The sequence below is a fragment of the Accipiter gentilis genome, chromosome 11 (genome assembly GCF_929443795.1).
Source record: "Accipiter gentilis chromosome 11, bAccGen1.1, whole genome shotgun sequence".
Taxonomy (NCBI): Eukaryota; Metazoa; Chordata; class Aves; order Accipitriformes; family Accipitridae; genus Astur; species Astur gentilis.
The window spans coordinates 5,084,292-5,109,130 of record NC_064890.1 but is presented as its reverse complement, the minus strand read 5'-3'; the positions used below and the strand labels follow the sequence as shown (position 1 = coordinate 5,109,130).

The window sequence follows — 24,839 nt, the reverse complement described above, 5'->3', positions numbered from 1 at the left end:
TAATTTGCTGAGCTCCCACCCAAAGAACAGCTGCTCCTTTTGCTGAGTCGGCAAAAGTCAGCATCAAACATGTCTAATGTGAACACACCTGAGTAACTGCCTGTCTTGGTCTCCAACAGCATCCCCAGAACAGTGCCTGCCATGTTTAGCCCCAAAATCAGGACGCTGTATTCCAAGGAGGGGGGAAGAGAGGATGATGTGAACAATCAAGACCCCAGGCTTAATGTTCACTCACCAAAACTAACCACACCTGAACCATGTTAAAACACACCTTGGTCTTATTTAGCTACATGCTGTGTCCTTATGTGCCCTTGCTGAGGAGAGCATGAGCAAATTGGCTGCTCCTAATCACTTTGGGAAGGGCAGCATTTTCCCCAGCTCATTCTCTCATATCATCCTGTACCTGCTCTAGGATCCTGTTTTGGTCTGAATATCCTCCTTTCACCAGCTTTGCTTAGAGCAGATTCATTGCAATATCTTTGCACTCTCTCACTGTTTTGATTTACTCTGGCCCTCAGCTCCTCGCCTGTGCAATGGGAGAAGCAGTGTGGCTGTTGAAACAAGCTGAATACTGATCAGGAGGCAGAGTGATAGCCTGTGAGATTTGGATACTTTTCCAAATGCCTTCTGACTGCCCAATGGTCATTTCAAACTGGCAAACATCTCCCATTCCTGCCCAGGAACTACTGCTACTTCTAGGATTAGCAGGGTAGTTTTGACTTGCTTTTACAGGGGTGCCTTGGTTTCCTCCCGGTTTTCCAAAACAGGAGGAAAATCATCATATATGTATTGTTTTAAATGCCCATTTCCAGCATTTCTAAGCATATGCTGCAAGACTTTTATTCATCCATGTCCCCAGTTAATGAAACATGGACAGAGCAGGTTGAGGAGCAGCCCACCGTACTGTCAGTAGTGAGAGCACAGGAGACTGCAGCCCTACTTATTATGCTACTGCAGTGCACTTCTGTGTCTAAGCTAGACAAGACACGCAGGAACTGAAACAACTGGACCCAGATGAAAAATACTTCATTTTTTGTGCGTCCTTAAACCAGATCTCAGCCTGAAACATTGCTTTGAAGTCTTTCTTGATTCCCAACTGGATGGTTGAGCCCTCTTCCATCTCCCTTTGAAATGATGATGAGCTGAAGATAATGCCTTGACTATCTTCTGGTAGGGACCAGATCAGCACAGCAACCATTTGGGGTGTCACTGGGGGCCTGAAGCATCCTGCCCCAGCCTCCCTCCAGCTTTCTCCCACCATCTTCTCTTCTCCAGGACATAAGCCCTTCATTGTTCCCTGCAGTGCTGCCCAGCTCTGCAGCTCCCATCAGGGATGTGGCCACTCCAGAGGCCTTTGTACATGCCAGTGGACTGGTGGACTGGTCCCAGTGGGAGAGGGGCTGGCCAGGATTTTGATTGCTTCCCTCCTGCTGGCAATGCCAGAAGGGACCTGTGTATAAACATGGTGTGGCCTCAGCCTGTCTGAGCCATTGATTTCCTAAAGGGGAGTTCCAAAGGTGTTGACTTTCCTGTCCCTTCCCTTTATGCCATCTCCAGCTCCCCTCATCCCTTCTGAATGGGGAGCAAGGACCTCCCTGCTCCTCTATTAGCGTGCTAGATTTGGAGGACTTAATGCTCCCAGGGCATATGCTTTTAGTGGACATATGCTTTCAGGTGGGTGCACATGTGTCAGTCCAGAAGGAGAAACTCCAGTGGCCCAAGGGTGTGTTTATATATTCCAGCAAGGCTGGAGAGACATTGAATGACTCACTGGACTGTCACTGCCATGGACTGGAGCTGAAGCAAAACACCTTCAGTCCCTGTTGACCCAGAGCTGGAAAGGAAAAAGAAAATACAGTGGTTCGAATCCTGATGGGTTTGTGCATGCAGCGCCTAGCACCTGCAAAAAGGAAAAAAAAAACAACCAAAAAAACAACACAAAGAGAGAGGAAATATGGGTCTTCTGGATTTAAGAAGTTACTGCCAGCACAGAAAAATGAAGTAGTAAATGTGTCTGATTTGGGGTTAGGAGAGCCCTGCGGATGCAAGTTCCCGAACACCTGGGGATGAGCCGTGCCCGGTCCGTGCCAGCTGGCACGGCCGTGCCTGGAGGAACGTCCCTGGCAGCTGAGCGGTGGGGACCCATCCTGCCCAGCCAGTGCCCGCCTTCGCCCTGGGGCTGGTCGGGGAGGAGAAGGCTCTGCCTCTGGGAAACACAGGGAAGAGCCGGAGGCTCACCCTAGCTTTGCCCAGCTGAGAAATGGAGACCAGATGATAAGCGAGAGACGGGGGGGAAAGTCTGGGTCTCGGCCGCCTTTGCCGGCAGGGAGGCACCTGGCCACCCGTCGGGGTGCCCAGGCGAGGGTGCGGAGGGAGTCCTGCCCTGCTTTGGGACGGCGGGTGGCTTTCACAAACAAACCAGGGCTCTCCAGACCAGGGGGTAGGAGAAGGTGTCCCTTCAGAGAGGGTGAAGCCAGGGGGTTTTACGGCTCTTCGGTAAAGCCCCAGCCTTGAAGCATGTCCTTGGATTGCGCTCCCTAAGGGGGTGGGCAGGAGGGTGCTTTTTAATATGGACTGTGGCAGAAACTGTTCAGACGCCGTGGCTGACCCATAAGGAGACAACCCGGCGTCCTTCCAGCTCCCACAGGCACTGGGCACCAGCCCCTCCGGCAGGCGCCCTGTGACAGCGGCCATCTTGGGGCCCACCTCAGCACCCAGCCAGGTGGAGAAAATGGCTCCTCAGCCTCCCCCACCCCCCCACCCCGCTGAGGGCCACCACAGGCGATGGGTGCTGCGGGCGCCAAAACGACAGCCGGCAGCACCTCAGGGACCCTCATCACCACCGCACAAAGCGAGACGGGGGCTGAGGCCGAGGGCGGCATCGAGAGGGGGCATGGCAGTGCCTCGCGTCCCCCAGCTGAGGGGGAGAGCAGCTGCAGAAGGGGAACCCTGCAAGGATCCCCCGCAAAGCCAGGCAGCAGGGAAAGCCGCCCTGAGTGGAAAAGGGGCCGGTCCCGAGCTGGGAAGGAGGAGAAGAGGGTGGGTCCTCTCGGCCCCTGTCAGCCTCCTCGCAGCTCGTCTGGCAGCACAGGCAGCAGCTGCAGGCAGCAGGGTTTTCCTCTCACCTGGCCGGCGCTTCCCCCTCCACCATGATCCTTTGGCTGTGGCTCTGCTGGGGCTTCTCCACCTCAGCAGGGCAGCCCGACTCGGAGCTGATGGCCAGGTACCTGGAAGAGAAGCTGATGGCAGACTACAGCATCATGGAGCAAGTAGGTTTTAAGGTGGTTGTCGTTCGGGAGCGTCTGGTGGCTGGGGCTGGCTTGGCCCCCCTTTAACTGTCGGTGTCAACACGCAGGGCGGGCTGCTAAAACCGCATTTATTGCACTCGTGCCTGCAGCGTGCCCACGGCTGAGGCTGAGCTCCGTGGGAGGCTGCTACTGAGGAGCAAGGCAGTTGTTGGAGGTGCTAAGCCAGGAGAACACCGGCACCCTCCTGTGATGGGTGCTACTGCCAGGGGATGGCTTCAAAGCTGACATCCCCATAAGCCGGGCTAACGAGGTGTTTCGCAGGGACACGGGAGTTAACGCAGTGTCCTGGCTGTGCGCCAGCCTGAGTAATTTGGAGTATTTCAGGCTCGGAGGAAAGTTTTCCTGCCTATGGTCTCAGCCTTACTGTACTTGATTTTTAACTCATGCTGGATGAAATGAGCCACGTGAGTTTCAGCTTATAAAATGCTTCTTGACCAGGAAAGAAAAAAAAATCTATTCTGCAAGTGAGGGTTGTTATGTTGTGTCATTGTGCGGCATAGATTTTCTGGGGAAATAGGCCTGAAAGGGCAATGAACTCTTTGCAAGTTAGCAAGTGAGTGTGTGTGGTGGTTTGGGAGGCTGTGATTTAAAAGGCTGAGCTTCACTGAACACATGAGCCAGGTTAAGAACAGGCAGGTGCTTCCCTAGATCAAGATACTACCCTATAAACGAACAGATTCAGCAGAGTGTATAGGACCACACTTAACTCTAACATTCTGGGAGGGTCTTCCTACACAAAGACAAGTACTGACACAGGTCTTTGCAGGATCATGGTATTTGCAATGAGTGTGGATTACTTATTGACTTATCCAATGATTGACCACTCTGGTAAGGTAGTTGGCAAGGTTGCTAGTTATTACCGTGTGCTAGAGGTAAGTTCTTCTGGACAGCTCTTCACAGGTAGTTGGGTTGCTACTCCACATACTATGCAAAGATTAGCAGATGGCAACATCCATGGGCTCATTACTAGCAACTTTTTGGCTTTAATGAGTGCGTTAGAAGGCTTTAAAGCTAACGGTTGATGGTAACTTGGAAATTGTTCCATTAGATGATGCTAGGGAAACTGGTTGATTCAAAACAGTTTGCTGGGATTGATCAGTATCACAAGCCCTGCAGCAGTGCTTTGGCAGTAAGTCATGAAGTCCTAGCAAACAGAATACAATAATTTGGTGATCCTTAGCTACTCACTGATGTCTACTTGTTATCCTCAAGATTTTAGAAGGTAGCTTTTTGTTGTGGTTTAACCCCAGCCAGCAGCTAAGCACCACGCAGTCACTCACTCATTCCTCTCCCTCCCCACGGTGGAATGGGGAGAGAATTGGGGAAAAAAAAAAGTAAAACTTGTGGGTTGAGATAAGAACAGTTTAATAGGACAGAAAGGAAGAAGATAATAATGATAATAATAAAAATAATAAAATGACAATAATAATAATAATAAAAAAAGGATTAGAATATACAAAATAAGTGATGCACAATACAATTGCTCACCATTCACTGAATGATTCCCAGTTAGTTCCCAAGCAGTGATCCTCCCCCCTGCCCAACTCCCCCCAGTTTATACACAGGGCATGACATCTCATGGTCTGGAATACCCCTTTGGCCAGTTTGGGTCAGCTGCCCTGGCTGTGTCCCCTCCCAACTCCTTGTGCCCCTCCAGCCTTCTTGCTGGCTGGGCATGAGAAGCTGAAAAATCCTTGACTTTAGACTAAACACTACTTAGCAACAACTAAAAACATCAGTGCATTATCAGCATTATTCTCATATTAAATCCAAGATATAACACTATACCAGCTACTAGAAAGAAAATTAACTCTATCCTAGCCAAAACCAGGACACTTTTGAAGGAACCAAGTCATACAAAGCGTTCTTATGCAAATAAGCAAGCAAACAAAATGTGCGTGTGGTGGGGAAAGGTAAAACCAGTAACCAAATTTCCAGTTTCACCAATTAGTCAGTAAAATCCACTGTGACCATTCCATACAAGATGACAGGTGGATTTGTTCCAAAATGTAATCCTTCAGTAAAAGAACGTGCTGAGGACCACTGATCTCTCATCCCTGCCTCTGCTCCAAGCAGGGCCAACTTCGCAGACATTTGTCTGGTTGTTTGGAAGAACCTACAGTGATGGAGTCTCTGCAGCCTCTCACAGCAGGCTCCTGAGGTGCTTTACTTGCCTGAAATAACAGACCCAGACAGAAAGTTTCTTCCAAAATTTAAACTGCAGAGAATTCTTCCCCTCTCCCCTCCTCTCCTCTCCTCCATTGAGAATTTCCCAAGGGGCTGTTTTCCCTTGGTTCTAATTTTACAAGATGTTAGCTAATATAATGCAGAAGGGAATAATAAAGATTCTAGCACAGGAGACTTTAATTTCTCCATTGGGCTTTCCTGAGCTTTTCAGTGCGTGATATAAACAGACATAAAAACATCTCTTTGGCAAGGACTGCTGTTATTTCAGTGTAAATCAACAGAAAGGGCAAATCAGGTAAAAAAAAATCATTGCATACCTCTGCTCTCTGGAGTTTCACTGACATTTTAAGAAGTCACTTGGCTTCCCTCATTGACAAGAGACTTGTACTCTCTGTTTTGGGGAGGGATTTGATTTGGAGATGTTGCTAAGCTGAGAATTACACCATGTGCAGGGAAGAAGTCAGAGGAGTTGTTACTGTGACGGGCAATACAATGACTAGGATTGCATTGTCATAGGTGAAGCACTTTGTTTCATAACAAAACCTGTGGCTGAGTTTAAATATCTTTATTCCCTTTTTGCACATAACTAGTGCTTCTCTGTCACTGCACAATAAATTCACAGTACCTGTGGAGGGTTTTTAGGCAACAGATCTGCTGTTGAGGTAATATCGATAAAGCTGAAGCCATAACACTAATTTACACAAGTCCTCCTTTGGAGCAGGTCCACATGTGCAGCGGAATGGGGTTGTGCTTGCTAAGCCCCACCACATGGGTGCTAGGTGTTAACCTGGTTGCTGCTCTAGCTCGAAGCAGCCACACTGTGCTGAGCTGAGGACAGTCTCAGGTGACTGGGACTGTCATGCCCTCAGCCCTCTCCCTGCCCAGTGTCTGAAACCCATGATTACTGAGTGCTCTTGCACAGGTGAAGACCACATCTGGACTGGGGAGTGAGCTTTGGCTTTTACTTACCTGAGGATGTAGATGGGCCCTGCGTGGCATTTGATGACCAGTGTGGACCATTTAGCAGCCCTTCTCATCACGTGCCGTATGCCATGCAACGGGGCAAAGACAGTGACACAGAGCCTTTGTGTGACTCCACAGGAAGCTATAAGGGAATATACTGCCAGGGCCAAGACACAGCATCCAGGTCTAGGTCTAAAAGCTGAGGTCCCTGTCTTCATATAGAGGGTCTCTTGACAAGTAGCATTTGCAAAATACACAATACCTCCTCACCTGTGAGAGCCGCATTCCACTGCTGAGCTTTGATCAGTGGGTCTGTTAATATAGAAGAGATTCAGGTTTTAATTTTAACCAGAGGAGCATTTGAACCTGGCCATGGGTAATCAGTCACGCAAACCCATGTCTGGATTTAAACAAGTGACATGTCTCTGTAAGTTGACTAGGCTCCATTAACTCCCTTAACTCTTTGCAGGTTGCACGCCGTGTTCCAAGACAGGCCAAATTTTTGCAGAGGCTGGTATGTATCACACTCTGTCTTTATTTTACGTCACGGGAATTACACTTGCTCTGTGTATATATGTGTGTGCATTCCTCCACCCAGGAATGAACTATGGTGTCAGTGGGTGATGGTAAAGTGAGATTCTAGGTAAAATTTCTGCATTTTGATCAATGCAACAGGTATAGGTTCTTCTAATACTTCCCAATCCATCTTCCTCACCTCAGATTTAGAGAGATCATCCAGTGTTGCAAACCTTAACCATGCAGTGAACATAAGCCTGATGAAATCTCACTGAATTTGAAGAGAAAAGGAGAGTTTGCTTTGAAATTTGAAGATCTCTGTTCTCTGTCTGAAATTTACCAAAGAAAGGAAGAAAACAAGGAAGCCGATATCCTTCTTTCAGCATGGGAACCTAAGTTTAGATGTACAGAAGATCTATGAGATCTGGCTACATTGCTGCACTGAGAGTTGCACAGCTTAGATCAAAACTTTGGCTAAAGAGGCAGCCTGTGAAATTGCTGTTCATGGCCAGTTATTTTTCTGGCTTTTCTGAGGGATGGGGTTTCCCAGTTGAGAACTGGAGGAACTCATTTCACACACTGAGGAGCTATGACATGTTAATAGCTTCTGATCCCTTTGATCTTTGACAGATTTGAATCAGCAGCCTAGAGGAGAGCAACTCTCAGTCTTATTACCAGTTTATTACTTCTAATCTGAGATACGGTCAATTTGTTTTGATGAAAGCAACCGATAAAGGTAAAACATGGAGTATATTTCATTTATCTTCAGCTCTCTTCTGTCTTTTCCATTTGATGTAAACAAGCATAAAATCATTTGTTTGGCAAGAAAATTTCAGCTCCCAGTTCATCATCATAACCAGGACACCTTCATAAAACATCCAGCCAACCTGCCTTGTAGCAGTGTGCTAATCTGCCACCTTGGCATTCCCTAGCTTTATTTTTAATAGGGATAATAAATCACAGTAATAATAATATTAAACAAATGGTTTGTTTTGTTTTTCCCTTTGTGCTGCCTCTCATCTTCTGAAGGCCTTAATGAAAAGCGGAGAAAACAAACAGGCATTTGCGCAGCTGTAGGTCAGAGCATCAGGCGCTGATGGATTGTGCAAGAGCTCCAGGGAACGCACAAGAATCGCAGGCTGGAACTTGGGCTGCCCGCCAAGCCTGACCTAGCAACCTGTTTGGAAACTGCCTCTGCCCCCACCGTTTATATTTTCTGTATACAAGGAATGGCAGATCCCTTCCAGGGATGGGAAGATGAATCAGTTCTTTCATCCTCAGTTGTATGTAATGCCCTTATTCAGTGTTTGCTTTCTCCCACAGTAACTCCTAACCACCAGGAGGAGGAAGTAGTGTTGAATGCCTTTTTTTTTTTAATTTGTTTTTTTGCTGTTCCTCAGTCTGTGAGGATATCAGAGCTGGGGCTTGTTCAGTGGGGTAAGAGAGATATGACAGAGATCAGTTGAAGCCAGCAAATAGTAGATTCAGCAAAAAAACCTAAGTGATGTGGTTCTTCATATAAAATATCTTTAAGCTGTGGAACTCCTTGCTACAAGATGTTGTGGATGCTAAAAGTTTACATGGATTCAAAAAGCAGCTGTGTAAAGTCACAGGAGGAAAATCCACTAAGCACAAAAATATCACCCTTGGTTCAGGAGTTCCTTCAGCCACAAATTACTGAAAACTGAGACAATATTTCTGGGTAGTATCCATGCAGGTTGGACTCATTTTATACTCTTCTCCAAGCAGGTACTATTGATCTCTGCCAGTGATAGGCTACAGGGTTAGAATTGCTTTTGTTCTCACCCATTACAACCATCCTTATGTTCTTGTGATAACAAGGGCAAGCCCATGTCCTCTGTCCTCTGTCATATTCTGAAGACTTTCTAACTTCAGGTGAATCCATCACTGCATTCACAGTGTTAGACTCAGTGTCAGATCCGTCAGTGCAGAACCATTTGTATCTCAAGTAAAAGGCAAAGGGCTTGATCCTCTTTTGCTGTTGAGCTGTCAAGTACATTTGAACACACAGCTTATGATGAAATGCAGAACATGGGAGTGGATGCAGAAGATCTGGAACCAAAGAATTTGCTGTAGCTTCAGATTCTTTCTTTTACTTCTGTTATTAAATCCTCTATATCTCTTGCTATGCCACAGGCAATTAGTGGTATGGAAGACTGAAGAAACATCAGCTCATTACATCTGGAAACATTCCTACAGCACTACTTCTGATCAAAACTCCCCATCCACTCCACCTTCAGGATAATGAGACTGTAAAGCCATGCCTATGTATCAGGGAAAGTCCTAGGAATAGCAGGGTCCAGTTCTAATCAACAGCAACAGAATAATAACCACTAGTGGCCTAAGGGGGGGACATTAGATCTGAGCAGATGTGTTCTAGTCTAGATCCAATGCACAGAGCTGTCTAAAATCAGAGAGACAAATCACACCCTAAAAGCGCTAATTTCTTGCCATTGTGCTCCATGTGAGCTAAGCCTCTGCTAAGCAGGATGTACGTGGATACAGAGCACATCACACATTGTCCAGCTGTTATCTATCTATCACAATTAGGTTCATTTGAGACACATTTATCAGAGTCCTTCCATGCCTTGAAAGTGTAGGCTGGTGGGGCTTTATTCCAAGTGTCTCGGCAGTTTTGTGTTTGTTTCCAATGGATATTCATTCTTCCATTTGCTTGGAAATCACTAGGCCAGCATCTTGGTTAATTGGATGCTCACTTATTACTGCTTCTGATGCCATCAGCTACTGCAGGAATGTTCTGTTTCATACTTGCTCATACAAACACTTGTTCCCTTTGTTAAGCAATTTGTCAAAATTACTTGTGTTTGGAAAAAAAAATCCTGGAAGTACATTTGACAAGCACGTTCTTGTCTTCACAAGTCTTGTGTGACTGTGACTTTTTATCAACCTCAATAGGAAGAAGTCTCTGGTTTAGTGAAGTTGCTCTGTATTTGCAGTGTGTTTTACTCTTTAGTTTCCTTCTGCTTTTGATGGTTTGGTCTTTGTTTAAGGCAACATACAGATATTTCTTTTTACATGGGCTTTTTATAGTTAAGTACACTGAAGCCTTCCAGGAAGAAAACTGTTGAGGTCCCTGGAGATGTTGCTGTCAAAAAACAAGTTAGACTGGAGAAATGCTCCAACCCAGGACTTCTGCACAAAAAACACATTCCCAAGAAGCAGAAATTGGCTTTCAGCTTCCATTGCTACATCATGCGTCATTCATTGCAGTCTCTGCTGCTTCTCTGCTGGAAAGCATCCACTGTGGGCTAAAAGGCTTAAAATATTTTACTTGAGACATCACGGTGTCAGTGTTTCTTATTAAATCTCTTCCATCCTTTGCCTGAGACCTCTAGGATGGATTATTCTCAGCAGAGGAGGACTCAGTCGACTACACTGATGATATTTTTTCTGTTTACATAACTTACAGATCTGACTATATGAATTTGAAGATGATGCTTCATACACAGTGACCTTAGTCTTTCAAGAGGTCTTACATCTGCTCTTGTGCACAGTCTATGGGGCAGTTCCTCTGACATCACTTCTGGACCCTATGGGGACATATTTTGGGCTTCTCTTCCCAGGCCATAAGGGACAAATCCTGATCCTCTCAAAAGGTCAGAGTTGAAGGGTGCAATTTAGGATACAGGTGGATTTCATCAGTGTGTTTCACAACATAAAGGCTGGCATAATCAGGGCTCTCATCCTCCCTGGACCCTTGTCAGGCATGGGAGAATGACTGTGGCCTTTGCTCTTGTGTGTGAACAAAGGCAGTGCCACATCTCTGGTTTACCTTTTGCAGCTCACCTGAAATTTTAAGGACAAGCCCACCTTGCCTGCCATTGACTGTTACTCATAGGGGGGTCTAATACTCCCCATAGGGTGTTACACCACTCATAGGGTGGTTATTTGCTTAAGCATATTAAGTATTAAAGCCATTGAAACACTGAAGGGATGAGTTACCTAGCTGTCACTGTTAATAGATAACCTTCTGATACCTACAGGAAACCAGGCCTCGGATGTCTGAATTCACTGTGAGATCCACAATCATTTCTCGGTATGCTTTCACCACGGTGTCATGCACAATGGTGAACAGCGGATCTGAGGCACGTGAAGGTGTGTTTGAGATGCAGATCCCAGCTGCAGCCTTCATCTCCAACTTTACCATGTAAGTAAGCAATGCTGACAGCTGAGTGGACAACGGTTCTCCCATCCCACAGATAGCTCTCTGAAATTTCAAAAACTAGTTATTCTGCAGTAGGGCTTTTTGCATTCCTTTGGGAAAAATAAACCAACACTTATACTGTACTCCACCCAAGACTAGTCATGGCCCCAAAGCACAGAGCAAGTCCTTGGATAACAGGATGCTAAGATTCAAGCCCTCAGTGTACGTGGGGAAGAAAATTATTCTATTTCCCATCTGAGTGTGTTTTAACAACTTCCTCCTCCTCCTCTCTCTTTGATTTGGACCAAAAAACCTCTCCTAGCCCTCAGAAACCTTTCCAATTGAAGTTTCAGCAACACTGGCACGTAATAGTTATCTCGCCTAACTCACTGTGGTGCCTAAGAAGCTCCTTGTTGTTCCAAGTTCTCCATGCTGTCAATGGAGGAGGAGAGTCAACTCCAACTAGCAGATAGGTTGACTTGCTGCTGGAGGTGCTAGTCATTCTCTGTGTATAACAGAGCAAGCAGAGGGCAACGAAGCTCATACTGAAATGACTTACTAAGGAATAAATTAAGCTTTTGGTTTCAAAAACATGTTTGGTTTGGTCATGCTCAGATCTTCCCTGTGTGTAGATACTGGGGCCACAGCTTCAGACCTGACCGTAGCAGACAGGGGACCAGCTCTTTTAGAAAGAGTTCTATTTGGGCTGAATGGGAGGAAAAACAGTCTTTTGCCATTGGCCAGCCAAAATATATGTTAAGGGCTGTTTCCTTATGAAATCCATGGCCCTGTAACTCATTCCCAGGGAGAAGCATTTTAGTTAGGGAGGCAGCTAATTGAGAGCAGTCATCCTGAAAATTGCAATGTGTATTGACACAGATGGTGGATCCTAGACCAGACAAAAAAAAGGTGCTCATTGGGATTCTTGGCAATTGCTTTGTTTTCCGGTTTGCATCCTTATGCTTTGGAGATTACCTACTGAACCGGCATTTTAGACATGTAAACTCCTGGACTAAAAATGTACTCTGCTGGTATAACCAGCCAGGGAACTTCTAAGTTGGCTTCTGTCTCAGTGACTTGGGTGAACTCTAGGAGGGTTACACCAGCGGCACACTTAGCCTATTCATATGTGCACAGTCTGTGAACCCTTCTACAGCAAGGTGCACAGCTGTCACTGTCTATGGGTGCAGAGTGGTCATGCTGACATCTCTGGTCTCTCCAGGAGCATTGGCAACAAGACTTACTATGGAGAGGTCACAGGGAAAGAAAAGAAACATAGCAGCGATGACAAAGCAAGGCACAAGAAACCTTCAACCCCCCCAGATGGAAGGTAAGTGTTGTGCATTTGGCTGTGTTCTGGGAAGCGACATACTCTCCTCCCATCTTTATTTTGGCTGCTTTGGCATACCCATCTGTGGATTTATAGGAAGAAGCAGTTAAATAGAACATTATCTGCACTGCCTGGTGTCATTCCCATACTCCAAGTCATGTAAAATTGCACGTGGCCTTTTCTAGCCCTTTTACACAACATTTTCACTTCCAAGATGCTCCAGGATGTACTTGAGAGGGAAAGAAATCTTATTACTTCCTGAATAACAGGCAGGACAATTAAGGCACACAGAAATTCAATGAGGTGATACAACTTCAAGACGACAAAGTTAGTCAGTGGTAGAACCACAAGCAGCCTTTTGAAGTCACGTTTACTTGCCCTCTTCTCAGTCCTTGACTGTGTTTATCCTCTTGGCCAAGCACTGGCAGAAAGTCTCATCCCTTTAATGATCTAAAAGCCTGTATGTTCACTTGAATGCACTTCTTCAGCAGCACTCTAGTTCCACAGGTGCCCAAATTCCCCCAAATAGCTCTCAAAGATATGGACCATTGGATGGATTTTGCTGCTCTGGAAAATCCTACAATATTCTCAGTTACCTGGGATAGTAGCACTATTCCAGCATGAACACATGATCAGGAAGAGCTGAATAGACTATGATTTTCAGACCAGAGAAATGACAAACTGTGCGGAGGAAGAGGTCTGACAGAGAGCTGAACTCATGAGTGATATGTGGAAGTAGAATAAGGAATTTTTATTTTCTTTCCTAGAAAAACTAGAGAAAATTAAATTAAATGCTCAGATGTCAGGTTCAAAATGGCCAAAATAATATATTCTTCACATAAATTGTGTTTCTTGCCACTGGAAATTGTGGATGCTAAACTTAATGTGGGTTCAAAAAGTGACTGGATGAATTCATGGTGGTAGGAAAAGTCCATCAGAAATCTTTAGCAAAGGATGCTGTCTCAGGATCCAGACACAGACTAGCAGAACCTGAAAGAGTTCTGTATGTCTCTTGAAGCACTGTATTTCTCTCGTCATGCCCTGTTGCATCCTCTTCTGTAGGTGATCACTACCTGTCATTGTTAGACCACTGGTATCACCCGGAGATGTCATTCCAACTGCCCTAAAGGCTAACCTTAAAAAAACAATAAAAAATCTTACTATATGTATTAGAGAAATAAAAGTCTCAAATCCTTTTCAATACTCGCTACATTGTGGGCATCAGCAAAATCTCACATCAGTGAGTTCTGAAGCTACCCCTACATGGCACTAAAAGTTTCCATTCTTGTTATGTGGCTTTTTATTTTCCATTCACAAATAGTGCCTGGCATCATATCAGTGCCTGGTAGCTGGACACTACAGTGCACTGTATGGGAGGTAGAGCATATTAGGTTATCTCTGTTTAACAGAAGGGCAGTCGAAGCCAATAAAGTCTAAAGGTGGGAATTCATCTCACTTCAAATTAGCGAACGGAAAGCTGACTGTCAGTTGTACGCTGGGTAACTAATGTCACACTGTGCCCAACTGGAGAGAAGAGTCCTTTTAGAGAAGTGTCCAGTGGTAGAATTGTCTTAGGAGTCCTATTTCTCCCCATTGAGTATGTAGCTATAAACAGCTAATATTAGGGAAGAGGCATTCATTTGTACTTTGCTTAAGATATTGCAATGAGTCCACAGTGCAAAAGTCAAGAATTAAATATGGGTCTAGCAAATCCTCTGTGTAAGAAACCAAGAGACAGCCTTTCCTCTGGCCCTGTTCCATGTTATACATGTCTGTAATATTCCTCTCTGTAAGAAGCCATCTAGTCTGTTAAGACCCTTCCTCCAGTGGAAACCCTCTGTGTGCCTAATGATTTGTGAAGCATTATGATGTTATCTTTCTTGCTGCTTTCACATGATAGGAAATACCGTTATTGGGCCAACAAAATCCAGATTCATCATTCACTGGAGGAGGTGGTGTGTGATGTGCATGGGGTGTGAAGGTGTCTTTGGATTTTCCTTCCAGGGAGAATGGCTATGAGACATTCAAAGCTTCTGTCTTCATTCCTCGCAAGATGCAGGCCAGGTTCCTACTGCATTATGAAGAGCTTTTGCAAAGGCGTCTGGGAAAATATGAGTATACAGTCAGCATCCGGCCCCAGCAGCTGGTGGGGAGGTTACGAGTGGAGGTGAACATCCTGGAGAACTCAGGCATAGTTTCCCTGGAAGTGCCTCCTCTCCGAAACAGCAAGCATAAAGGCAATGGGAAAGTTGAAGGTAAGCAGAGATTTCATGACCCATGGTTCTGTTACTTGTTGGGCCTTAATCACTTCTCCGAAAACTGGACTGGTGGTGTTGGGAGTTCTCCAAGGCAATCTTGGATGATTGTGTAGACCGGTGTTTTGTTCACTTTCCCTCTGCTCCAAATGAGGCATTAAACAAACCCCCAACATAGCATTAAAGCAGCATTGTCTAGGATCAAGACTGTATTAGAAACTAGAGGACACATCTCATGAAGACAACAAGAAAAATGAATGCTAGCAGCTCATTAAACATGAACTATTCTGGCAAATTCAAACTATGCCTTTATTTAGAAAGATACTTTTTTTACTTTCCCTTCTTAACTCTTGCTGTACTCACTGTATGACAGGTACATGCCACACAGAGGTGGCTGCATTTGAGTGACAAGCAAGTCTAAGCATTGCAGGCCATCAGCAATTCCTATTTAGAGATCTCTCATTCACTGGAAGGGCAATCTCCAGGTTCATGAAAGCTGGTATAATCACTACAACATGAAAGGGATTTCAGGATTATGAACTGTGCAGTTCAGTGGTGGGAATTCAGTCTTATCATAAAGGCTGATGGCTTTTGTTCTATTTTCTATAGATGACTGTGTCTGTGGTATCTGTGCATAAGCACGTGAGAACTTTGAAGCTTAATGAATATAGGGCTCATCCCATTCAACTCAATAGGATTTTTTTTTGCTATTGTCTTTACAAGCTTTGAACTGGGCCTTCAGGCCTTGTACTCAGCATTTGAGCAGGCTCTTCCCTGGCTCCCCATCTCCTGGGAACTGTTTATTTGAAGTGAATTGTTTTTTCCATCCATCCCTGCCAAGGCAGATAGGAAATCCTGCATTTTAGAACATGGGAAATTCCAAGAGGAAAATCCATGTTTTGCCAAAGCACTAAGTGCAGTGTGAGTATCTACTCTTACCCCCAACTGTCCTCGCTTGCTGTTCAGACAGTGTAAAGGTAATTTTTCTAGTGTAAACTAACAGCGAGGAGCACAGGATACTGTGATTGTTACATGTTGACAAAAAACCCTCACCAAAAAAAGAGGGTGAGTCTGACCTGGAAGCAGGATGTAGAGTCTTGTGGGACTTGATCCTCAGTTACTCTAAGTGACATAATGCCAGCAAAATCAGTGGAGCTGTTCATGTCTGCCAGGTAAAGATCCTAAAGTATGTGAACTGGAGTTAAACTGATTGCTCAGTGTGATCCAACTGATTTCATCCAAATCACAGTGAAATCAAGGCTCTCAGTGACTTGGACTAGCTTCAGGTCGAACTTCATACAGCTAATTAGTCTCTCTGCTGTACATCCATGCACTGTGTGATAAATTGCTCTGCTCCTCATCAGGAGAGACAAGAAGCCTTTTTCACCTATCAGGAAGTATCAAAGTGCATTGTGGCATATGGTTTCCTGCAAAACATCTGGCATTGATCAAGGTTAGAGACAGACTAAGCAGAGCAGACACACTGTTGGTCTAGTGCAGTATGGAAATTCCTGTATGTAAATGACATACAGGGAAAACTCTCGTAACTTGCTCTCCAAATGGCAATCTGTGAGCACTGATCACTCTTGGCACTGTGCTTCAGATTTAAAACAGCTCATATAAAAATGGGCTCAAGCTCTAAGATTCCATAATCCTTCCTAGCCAGTAAAATGTATATAAAATACATGTCCCATTTCAGGATGGATAAAGCAACCGAAACTCAGATTCCTTGTGCTTCATCCTTGCCCAGAATTTAATTACAGACCCTTTCTATCTGGAATCATCCTATATAGTTGGTGAAAACTGTTTGTTGTGATGAAATCACTGCTGTGGAAATCATTGAAATGCCAAACACACTTTTGGGGTCCAACATGGGCAGTCAGTAGTGAGTTGTGTCTCTGCCAGATCAAGTCTTCGTTGGTACTCAGGTGACTGCCACTCAGATGAGCATTTAGGGTTAATGAATTCAGTAGGTGTGCTGAGCTTCCTTCTGATCTAAAGTAAGATGAGGAGATTAGGACACTACCAGCAGCCAGACAAAAAAAAAAAAAAAAAAAAAAAAAAAAAAAAAAAAAAATTGGCAGAGGGTCTCAGAAGGGTCTAATCAGGTCACAGAGGACAGCTTGTTTTGGATTTGGGGGGGACTTATTGCTTGTGACCTCTTGTGGCCAACAAGATCAATCACACTTGGAGCAGACAACAGGAACTTCATGCCTTCCTAAACACAAATGGAAACCACAAGAATACTCCTAGGGAGGGCGAGGCCAAGGCAAGGAGCATTTCACTTGGAAATCCACTATATTCCAGTCGGCTGTCATCTCTCAAGCTTTATCCAAAAACATCTGAATCATTAGATCCTCCCTGCAAAGCCTTCTTGCTCATATGACACCTAAAGACCCAAGAGCATGAGATCTGCACATCCAGTGAGACCTCCAGGGAAGGCTATGGGTTTTTAAGTGAAAGGTGAATCGCGAGTCTTACATTTAAAGAGTGGCTGCTTGGCAGACAGTCTGCAAACTAGGAGTAAACCAGGAAAAAGAGTGTCTGGTCTCTTCTTGGATTCCTGTGGCTTAAAACTCTTCAGTATCACTTGACTGGAGAGCATGGTAGCAATCTAGTGAGGCAGTGGCTGGCAAAGGATGCCAGACCAGATGCTGCCATACTGTGTTACCTGTAGTGTCCCAAATGAGAGGTCATGGCTTAAAAAAAAGACCAAATAAGGAATGGAGGCCTGCACATTGGAAAATGGTACTGCCTGACTGGTTTGAGTTTGAATATGTCATGAAAACTCTCTTCCTCAATTTCCTGTGTTTACAAAGATGTCTATAACATCTCACGGTCAATGATAAATTGTGAGATTTTGATAATTATTAATTAATTACCTTGAGAGTATTGGGTGAAAAAACGTATTGTGACATCAAGTCATCAGGTAAATGGCATTCTGAGTAATATATCCAAAGCACCACAAAGTTGAAACCATTGTGAAGGATGACATGTAGCTTCACAAGTCATTACATAATTTTGACTCTGACTGACCTGGATAAGAAACTACATTCTTTTTCTGAGTACAGGTCCTGAAGATCCAGTGTAGGATAGGCAAATTAAATTGAAAATCAAGTACGGCTTTGGAGTCATCCACAGCACCAGATGATGAGCACCAGCAGTGATTGATGTTCATAACTGAAATGCCAACCTGTCGTGGCAATAAACACTGTTAGCAAAACTAATGAAAAAACCCCCAAAGGATAGTTTAGAAAAGTGGAGGAATAGCCGATCTGCCTTTATTTTATGGACCGATCCTCTTCCTTACATTTGTGGTGCTTTCTACATGTTATCCATAGAGCCAATGTACCATGCAGGAAGCATAGTGGAAAAAACAGTATCTCTGTTTAATGGTCATTCAGGATTTGCACTTTTCATTCCAGCCAAACTGCTAGTATCCATACAGTCTGTGATGAGCAGAAGAGATAAAACTTAAAGCCCTATAGAATGAAGATGTCCCTTGATGAGAAAAAGTGAGCAGCAGTGCAGAAATCACAGCAGTAGGAGCAGAAGCAGTAAAGTGTCCAATTCTGCCTGCTTTTGGCTGTAGGAGCCCAAGATACAAAGATTGGACTTGGTTTCACAAACTTCCAGTGATTTATGAGCAGTAAAGCTGTGCTTTGCTATAGATAGAGGCTCTTGGAAAGTTCTGCGTACTTCCTCTCTGAATATGGAGCAGAGACAATATGATGACAAGTCTTTCCAGGATATTTCCTTTGTCAGAGACTCCTGCGCACACAGCTCCATCTGGGAGTTGTGTTTTTCCCAAAGGAAGACATCAGGCATGTGAGTTTTGGCAAGTGATCTTTTGGCATGTGCAGGTGTTGTCTTCTGCAACATACAAACCCCAAAACAGGAGGCATTGAGGCCAATGATCCTGGCCTTCTCTGGTGACCTCAGAATGGAGCCATTTTCTGAATGATGTCCTACTCAGCATCCTCAGGGATGACTGTCCTCATCATTTTCCTCCAGTGCAGCGGTATGAAAACTAGTCATGGACTTGGGCAGGGAGATACTAGGCTGCTTGAGAATGACTTTTTCTCTTCCAAGTCATAGGTCTCAGGAAGGTTTTTATTTCTTATCATAGTTGACCAGAAGTTTCCACATGTTCGTGGACGATGAAGTTTGCTTTTGAGCGCTAATACTGACTCTGCCAGTCTCCAAAATAATTTAGGTTTAACTGTTCATCATGTGAGGACTACAGTTTCATATGAAAAATGCTTTTTTCCTGCTCTGTTTACTTCTTTAGCTGAATTTAGTGGAAAGTTTGTCTAAAGGTCCTGTTAACTACCTCAGTATGAGCACAGACCAGCTCAAGTCTCTGGAGCTCATACATGCTCTGTACTCTGCAATATCTCATAGATTTTCCTCTCTCAGTGACTTGTTTGAAAAGAACTGGGCCAATAAACAGAGGAGAGTAATTGTGATCCAGGTATCAAGTGCTGCCTAAAAAAGAAAGCTGGGGAAGAGCTAGTTACTGTATTCAAATATATAAAAGGTTGCTGCAAGGAGGAAAAGAATACTGTGCTTTCTGTGCCAATAACAGAAAGGACAAGAAACCATGGGCTTATAATCCAGAAAGAAAAATGTAAATTAGACATCGAAAATGTCTAATAGTGAAAAAGTGAAGTTCTGGAAAGGACTGGCAAGGGCAGGTACTGAGTTTCCATTACTGGAGGTCTGGAGTGTTTCCAGACCATGTCATAAAACCAAGTAGGAAGGGATTTGATCTGGGAACATGGAATGAATTAGATAACCTGTCTTCCAGATGTGATTCCTATTATTGCAGGGAAAATAGGTATTTTGGACCTTTTCTATTAGACCATGTTTTGGTTTTAATCTCTGTCCTGGAGATGGGAGGTGAGTGGCTATGAAGAAAATGGGAGAGCTTCCCTAGCTATTCTTGTCACTGACAATGGCTATGTGAGGCAGCCTTGGAAACCTCCTCTCCAGGAGTTCCTGAAGCACTGTCTGTGTTACAGGGGATGACATTTCTTACTTCCAAAGAGTGTTTTGAGGAGTAATAGAGGAATGCAATGTGATCCACATGATCCCATCTAGATTCCACAGGGCTTTACAAAACTGGATACATGTTATTATGCCCATTGAACAGGTGGGGAAACTGAGAAATGGAGTGACTACCTAACTCAGCTAATTTCAGATGGTAAGAGTCCATAGAAATGCTAGGACTGGAACTCATGCTGTTGTGGCGCACAGCGTATTGCGCTCACCCATCGATGTATTCACAGCAGAGAAACAGAAGTGAAGTCCAAAGGCCACAGCCACAGATGTGTATGTGCAGTAGGTATAAGGAGAGAGCTTCTGTTTCCAGTGTGAGACTGACTTTCACTAACCCTGATGTGATGTGGTCAGGCAGCTTAACCAACAACAATGCTTGCTTTTCAGCAGCTGGGGAGAAGTAATGTAAAACCCTCAAATAGATCAGAAAATATAAATGAACTGTTAAGCCATTTCTATAAATTCTGGGCATTTCCCACACACTGGCAGTTAAATGGGATTTTGAAAGTGATAGAAGACAGATGGAAAATCCAGGAAGGCCAATACAAGGAAATCTGATGCATTGTGTATTAAAAACATATTACATCTGTTGATTCATCAGATCAGAGGGCAGCTATAAAAGTAAAAACAAATCAAGATGGAGGTAAAATCTTACAGAGCTATTGATTTATGACTTTTCTTTGCCAGGAGAAATCTGAACTGTACTCAGGATTTTAGAAAAAATGTCAAAGCTCTGGGTAATAATTTTATAAGTCCCCTTTAAGATCCAACACTAGTGTCCTTAAGTGATTTCAGTGTGCTGGCTGGGACCTCTCTCTGTTTCCATCAGATGGATGGACTGGAATTGGCATAGTCAGAGAAGCCATGATGCAGAGTCCATTCTTGACTTTACTGAAGTAATATCTGTCATTCAGCCTCCTTAGTCAAGACTTCTGCTGATGAATTTGTTTCACATTCCAGGTTCTCCAGCTATAATTTATTTGTGTAGAAGTTGGGCCTATGAGAAAACCCTTCCTTGCCTCAACAGTATGGTCTTGTGCCTTGTCTATTCAAATGCACTCACAGGACAGCCATAAAGTAAAGCCAAATTAACACAGAAGTAACATCCTAGAGTGCTATTGATTTATGGCTCTTACTTTCATTCCTTTGCCTAGAGGAGACTAGAGTGTACATAGCACTTCAGAGTAAATGGCACAGCTTTGGCTAATCATTTTATAAACCCACAAGAACCCTAGTCCTGGGATTTCTGTGGACTTTGACCTGTGGGAAGTCAGGTGAGTTAGGTAACCACTTCATGTCTCCATTTTCCTACTTGTTAAATGGACATAACCATATGTACCTGATTTTCTAAATCACTGTGGAATCTGGGTGTGAGGTGGATTGTGTTCAATGTTGCATACAGATGTCACGTTACATTCCTCTAATGCTGCTCAAAGCACTTTACAAAGGTGGAGAAGTGCCACTCTACATAGACAGTGTTATAAGAACCTCTGGAGAGGAGCTCTTTCCAAGACTCCCTGCACCTTGCCATTGTGATCAGTATTGTTAATGGGGTATAGCACATAATTAAAATTATCCTAAAGCAGATGTCTGGCCAGATGTATCATACCCTCATCTCCCTTGACACTCTTGACCTGATCTCCATTGAACATAATGGGAGCCTAGGACATAAGCTCAGGCATAGGTAGTTGCATTGTAAACACCTAAATTGAAACTGAATCTCACCCATCTTTTCTTTTCCCTGCCATACCACAGACTTTTTGGGCCATCTTTGGCAAAGATTTGAGACCACCACACACAGTATAATTAAGCAGCTCGTTCCCAATATTAATCAGCAGATGAGCAGGTATAATAGAACTTCTGTGCCTTGGAGGAGCATTGGAATAATCACTGTGAGACTTGAAGCACCTGAGAAGAACATCAGCTGACAACCTGTTTTGGTGTTTTCAATAGCTAGTTAGGATAAGTGGGAAAGCCATCAAAATCTGGGGACATTCAAGGCCAAAAATCTGACCTTTGGTCAGATTCACGTAAGGGTCTTTACAGAGTTCAGAGGGAATGAACAGCTGGAACACCAAAAGACAATAAGGTGGGATTTTGGCCACACAGAGAGACAACAAGGAATCTCCATATGCCTCAATGTTAGAAAATGAACACAGCTAACAAGACAAGCAGAGGTTCCTTCAGGGTGACTCAGACCTAAATTATTGTCTTTCTTTGAAAGACCCTCTGAAAGGCACATATCTCTTTATTGACTCAGGAAGGGCTCTCAGAGATTAGGGCAAGTTACATCTCAGGGCTGCAGTTTGCATGACTGCACTAGCAAGTGTTGGATTTTGTCTCAATCAGCAAGACTGAAATTGCAGCAACTATACTGACAACTCTTTGCTGAACATAAAGGCAGCTAAGATGACTTGTTCAGATGTAGACATTACACATAAGACGCTTGTCAGATCAAGCAATCAATTAGTCAGATCAATCCTACCTCACATGCCTACAGCACATCTGAACAAGTCACCTCAAGAACTCTATAATCAATAGGGAGAAATCTGCAGTATGATTCATCTAATCCTAGAGAAAATGTTTAAACAGGTCAAATGAATCATACTTGCATTGACTGGCAGGATCTCAGGTATAGGATCTGCATTCTAGATGTCTAGAGTTGGCTGGAATGAATATCACATACATGTCTGAAGTTGTGTGTTCATTATTTACAGAAAGCAATTAACAGTCATACAGAGAATATATGGCCTTCAAGTTCAGTGACCTCCAAAGAGAAGTGAGCACAGGAATTTTGCCTAAACATTTATATCCCTGATAGCACTCCAATGTTGGTTTCAGTTTAGAATTAGAGGGGAGGTGTTATTAAGTTCTTATTTTATTACTGGTGAACTGAATCTTTAATTTCAGTATGTAACTATGCTAATTGACCTGACTCCACGGTAATACTGTGTGTGCTGTGCTTAAACATCTGTAAGACAATGGGAAAAACTTGTAATATTGTGGTTTTATCTGAACAGGTGATGTTTCTTCTCCTCCTTCTACTGTAGTTGGACATACCAAAACCTTAGCTAAAGTTACGTTCAATCCCAGTGTTGTCGAGCAAACCAGGATTGCCCGAAATGGCATTTTGGGAGACTTCATAATTAGATATGATGTCAACAGGGAGCTGAGTGTTGGGGATGTTCAGGTATTGTACACATGACTCATCTTTTCTGTTTTATTAACTATACCTGAGATGGTTCAATTGTCTTGCATGCTCCAAATGTCCTCGAAAATGTTCTCCAAGTGAAGCCTACTTCTCCATTTTGTAAGAACTATCCAGAATAAAACCAGTTGGTTGGCAGCCACAAGAAATGCTTAAAAACCACAGCTACCTACTTCATTGAGTTTCTCTTTTTGTATCTGCTTTTCAGTTTCTCAAAATACTGGCTGTGTATATCTGGACACAAGGCCAGTTCCCCAAATGCATGTTGCGGTTCTGATTCTTGGGTACATACATTATATCCTTACTGCATTTGGAAGGAAACCCCAATGTCCACCATGGAAGGAGATGTAGAGAGCTCCAGTAGGCTCCCCCAGTCTGGATAAACAGGGGACCAGGATTAAGAGGGATACGAAGGAGCACTCGTATCCTCCAGCATAGACACAGACATTGAAAGCAGGATGAGGTGTGCCCAACCAAATATCCCATAACGTGTGGAACATTGCCTCATGATCTGCCTTCAATTCCTGACTTCCTTGCTCTTCCACAGATTCTTAATGGATATTTCGTGCACTACTTCGCCCCCACAGATCTTCCTCCATTGCCAAAGAATGTTGTATTTGTTCTTGACAGCAGTGCTTCCATGGTGGGAACAAAACTGAAACAGGTGAGATCCTTGCATTTATTATAGACTGGTTGGCTCTAGGGTTGCAGAGAGCTTGGTTCAGACTTCGTCTCACCAGATGAGGTCTTCTACAAAATGTTTGCTGTCTGAGGCGAGAGGAGGCTCTGAAAAACCTCAAGGCGAGATGATCTACCTGCAATGAGAAATTATCATGTTAGTGGGAATGGGATGGGAACAAGAAGTGCAGAGGACTTCATCACTCTGTGAAGAAGGTCAGTGCTGTCAAAACTGAGCTAGGATGCTACAGATAGGATTGTCCTGGGCAGTTCTGTTCTGGACAGTTTGAAGAGAGGCAGAATAGGGAGAATTCCCAGCAAAGGGCATTCAGCAGACCATTGGATCCAGCTTAACAGCAGAGAAAAGATACTGCTGTCTTTAAATTACCTTGGCAAACCCTTAGCAACTTATATCTCAATGGGTTCTGTCGAAAGAAAGGTCGGTTTGTCCTATTTGAGAATCTGAGTCTTTCAGCACAAATCTCAGACATTTTTCCAGGGCACAGACCTTGACATAAGCCAACATACCAAGCTGAAGGGCACATCACCAATGCTTAAAATTGACCTTTGACATGAAGGGTTCAGGCTGGTGCCTAATCATTTTTGCTTCTTCAGTTCTCTGAGCTGGACAGATGGAAACCACCTTCAGTTCAGGAGCCAAGTAGTTGGCTTGGAAGGGCACCATGCCTGGGGGAACATACTCTTTCTCTCAGCACAGTGTTATCAGTCTAAACTAGAAGCAGACGGCGCCTGGGGAAATATTCTCTCTCTCTCAACACAGTATTAGCAGAGATTCTAAACTAGAAGCAGAGATTAATTAAGACTTCAATTCTGTTCTGAATGATTTGACAGATATATCTCAGGTCTGCACTCACGCTGGAGAGGTAAGTCTCGTTTCCATATTATATATCTGTGCAGAAAAGGAGAAAAGTCCTGGTAGGGTTAGTATTGTTTCCTTCCATTTGAAGACTTGCCCCACAGGCATGAGATATGAGAAGCTAGTTGGCTTCTGCCTGTTGGATGGCCACATCTTTACCTTTTACTTTCTTACCATGGCTGAGCTAACGACAGTGGAAAGTGACAATTTCCACATAGGTTGACACCAATAAGGGGCAGCTTCAGCTTGTATGGATGGTGTGATGTTGTA

At 44.0% G+C, this 24,839-nt stretch overlaps 1 protein-coding gene across 1 annotated transcript in view; it reads left to right on the top strand.

The window, feature by feature from the left end:
* Positions 1–3,079: 3,079 nt before the first annotated feature.
* Positions 3,080–24,839, top strand: part of ITIH5 (inter-alpha-trypsin inhibitor heavy chain 5) — a 49,251-nt gene continuing 27,491 nt past the window's right edge. Inside the window, exons 1-7 of the mRNA XM_049814272.1 lie at positions 3,080–3,269; positions 6,928–6,972; positions 11,000–11,163; positions 12,383–12,490; positions 14,495–14,745; positions 22,827–22,996; positions 23,562–23,678. Coding sequence (XP_049670229.1) covers positions 3,150–3,269; positions 6,928–6,972; positions 11,000–11,163; positions 12,383–12,490; positions 14,495–14,745; positions 22,827–22,996; positions 23,562–23,678 — 975 coding nt within the window. The 5' untranslated portion in view covers positions 3,080–3,149. The remainder of the gene's footprint in view (positions 3,270–6,927; positions 6,973–10,999; positions 11,164–12,382; positions 12,491–14,494; positions 14,746–22,826; positions 22,997–23,561; positions 23,679–24,839) is intronic.